The sequence below is a fragment of the Helobdella robusta genome (genome assembly GCF_000326865.2).
Source record: "Helobdella robusta unplaced genomic scaffold HELROscaffold_2, whole genome shotgun sequence".
In the NCBI taxonomy this organism is placed as follows: domain Eukaryota; kingdom Metazoa; phylum Annelida; class Clitellata; order Rhynchobdellida; family Glossiphoniidae; genus Helobdella; species Helobdella robusta.
The window spans coordinates 139,075-142,371 of NW_008704083.1; the positions used below are offsets into that span (position 1 = coordinate 139,075).

Here is a 3,297-nt window from a genome sequence, read left to right on the forward strand (position 1 = left end):
TGGTTTCACACACACACACACACACACACACACACACACACACACACACACACACACACACACACACACACACACACACACACACACACACACACACACACACACACACACACACACACATACACACACAAACACACACAAACACAATAACACACACACACGCACACACTTTCGCCTTTGAGTAATATCGCCTTTGAATAATATTATAGAGCGCTATATAAGTTCCCTAATAATCATAATCAGAATAATAAACATAGAAATTAAACTAATACGTTAACAACCGGAAGGAAATAGTCATCAAAACTCCGCCCCGCCTGACGTCACGAAATTGGGCTTATCTCATCCATCAACCCATCTTTATTTTATTCTTAAATGCACTTTTAGCCTGAATAAGGAGGCCGATATTGAAAATATTTGAAAAAATTATTTTTATTTGAATTTGAATGATAACATTTTTGTACGGCAAGGTGTCAAGAAGCAATGGCGAAGATGAATAAATGAATGAATGTCTGCTTGCCTGTCAGTCAGTTTGTCTGTCTGTCTGTTTTTCTGCTCCGTACACTTACGTACATTATTACATACAGAATAGTCAATAAAATTTTTGACAGTATAAATCGCATAACACAAAGATGTCTTATTCGTGAAATGATGATCTGATAAGATGAGGATATGATAGCATAGAATGAGATAGTTAAGATAGTGGAATGAAATGATATAGGACGGTTAATAATATAGTGATTATGGGTGATATGATATAAGAGAAGGAAAACTGAGAGGCATTGTATCGGTATAGAATGGAATGATGATATTATCGAACAAATTAAAATGATAGTATCATGATATAGAATGAAATGATGATGGTGAAATGAGATGATGATGATGAGACGATGATGAATGAGGTGACGAGCTTGATCAATTTAATTTTGGCAGTTTTAACATGCACTGAAATAAATTTACGATCTTATTTTATTTTTTTTGTTGTTGATATTTTTATCACTTTTTTTTTGTTTTTTTTTTCTATTTTCATTGAATATATTTTTCATCTTGTCAACAACTTAAAGAAAAAACAACTCCATGTAGGTTGACATGTGAATGACATTTAGAGATTTCAACCAAAAAGAGTGAAAATATTGAGCGTTACTTATTTTGTTTCTACGTTTTGAAAAAAATGAACATGATTAAAATTTTTATTAAATATTTATTCACTGGCCAAAGACATCAAAAAACTCTTCTTACCAGTTACAACTTACCTCAACATGAATATCTAAGAATATCTATCGGGTATTCAGATTTGATAAATTTTTAAAAATTTTACTTTTGTCAGCCTTATGAAAGATTTTTGCATGGAGTTTTTGTTGCTAAATAAGCATTTTCCTCGTTTTCTTCCATTTCGTTTCGATGAATTCAAAGACATTTTTAATAAAGTTTTGTTCGTTTGCAGTATACTACGGGCGATATGATGGCCTAGAGGTTAAAGTTGCCTGCTGTTGCTTCGCAGTTACCGGGTTCGTATGCGACAGAAGGCTCCTTCGTGTGTGATGAATCATTTAGAACGTAATTTTAGACGATATTTGCGTGTTGTTGATATTTTCTGAACTTAAGAAGAGTGTAATAATTTTTTTCCTAATGTATTTAATCTGTTTTTTATAGTAAGCTAACTAAAAAATATTTAAAAAATAAATGTAAAAATGTGAAATGCTATGGACGGAGCGATGGATGTGAATGGTGTCGGGTCAGAAAAAAGTTTCAGCTGTTAAAGTTTAATAGTCGTCATCATCGCCATCGTCATCATCGTCGTAGTCATGGTTATCATCACCGACACCATCATCTTTGTCATCATCATCATCATCGTCCTCCTCATCATCATCCCCATCATCATTATTATGATAACCCAGCCATAGCAGAATGTCTCCATATACAACTTTTATGATCGCGTTGTCAAAAATAAACACATTAACAATACACATTTCTCTCTCTCTCTCTCTCTCTCTCTTTCTCACACGCACAACACACACACACACACAAGCAAACCACACACAAACACACACACACACTCACATATATAAATATATATAGATATATAAACATACGCATTCTGTATGTACATTTTATACTCGCGCGTAGTAAATATATCACATACAGATGCAGATGTGGTCTCAGTTAGTTGGCCATTTGGACGAAATACAGCACCACGCGTTGAATTATTTGAATTTTTTGCAAAATTTTTTTTGCCCATTTCTTCCCCCACCCTGATTTACATAATTGTTGATTGTTTTAATTAATTAATAATTAAATATTATTAATATTAACTAAATTATTTGGTTGTTGTTTAAATGTATTTTCTTATGAAGTTATTGACCAAAAATTGTATATTTATTCCAAGAGGATTGAGTAGAGTTTCCTTAGTTGTGCTACGTTCTACCATATAAGCTTATTTATACTCAATTAAATGTATTAGTGAAACAATCCATACTTGTGTGAATAAACTTGATTACAATTTAAACTATTTTAAAAGTTACAAAGTATTTTACTTGTCAAGCAGGATTTATAAAGTAAGATTACATCTAAAAGGAATCTGAAATAGCTCTTCATAACTCGTGTATATAACCATAGTCTTTATTAATCTATTTGATGTTATTATCACAAGTTCGTAATGGATAAACAAATGAAAAAATCATTTACTTTTACTTCAAAACAATTTTGATAAAATAAAATTAAAAATTTACCAAATAAATTAAAAAATATAACCAACTTCATGGATTGATTATTCAGCTGGAAAAATTTAAATACTGGCGAGAAACCAAGCGTTTGAAAGAAATTGGAGTCGGCAAAAGAATATCGGGGAAGATTATTGAAAATTTTGATTTTTTAAACTGTACCAATGTTTAAATTAAAAATTCTTTGGTAAAAACTTGCATAGATAAACAGCAATTATCCCAACATAATCAATTTCTACATCAGTTTCAACAAAGCAACAACAACGATGATGAAGATTCAACATTTTTTTGAAAAATTAAAAAAAAATCGTTTATTAACATCAACAAAATCAGTGTAAACATGGGTTGTTATTATTTTGATTGTATGATAAATGAAGCCTTTGATAATTGCAACAACATCATTGTAATAACAACACATGTATCTAATAAAACCAGGGATAATTTTAAAAACAGTTGGACGCAGTCATATAACCAGAGTAATATAATGTTAGCCAACTGAACTCAGTTAAAAAGAACATCATTCTTAAAACTGCCAAACATAACGACATCTTAAACGTTTAAAAAACTCAAGAACATTAAT

General features: G+C 31.0%; 1 protein-coding gene across 1 annotated transcript in view; it reads right to left on the reverse strand.

Moving 5' to 3' along the window:
- HELRODRAFT_159903 (hypothetical protein) overlaps positions 1-2,236 on the reverse strand; it is a gene marked incomplete at both ends in the record, with an annotated part of 4,265 nt that extends 2,029 nt beyond the window's left edge. Inside the window, one exon of the mRNA XM_009016947.1 lies at positions 2,106-2,236. Coding sequence (XP_009015195.1) covers positions 2,106-2,236 — 131 coding nt within the window. The remainder of the gene's footprint in view (positions 1-2,105) is intronic.
- Positions 2,237-3,297: the final 1,061 nt, after the last annotated feature.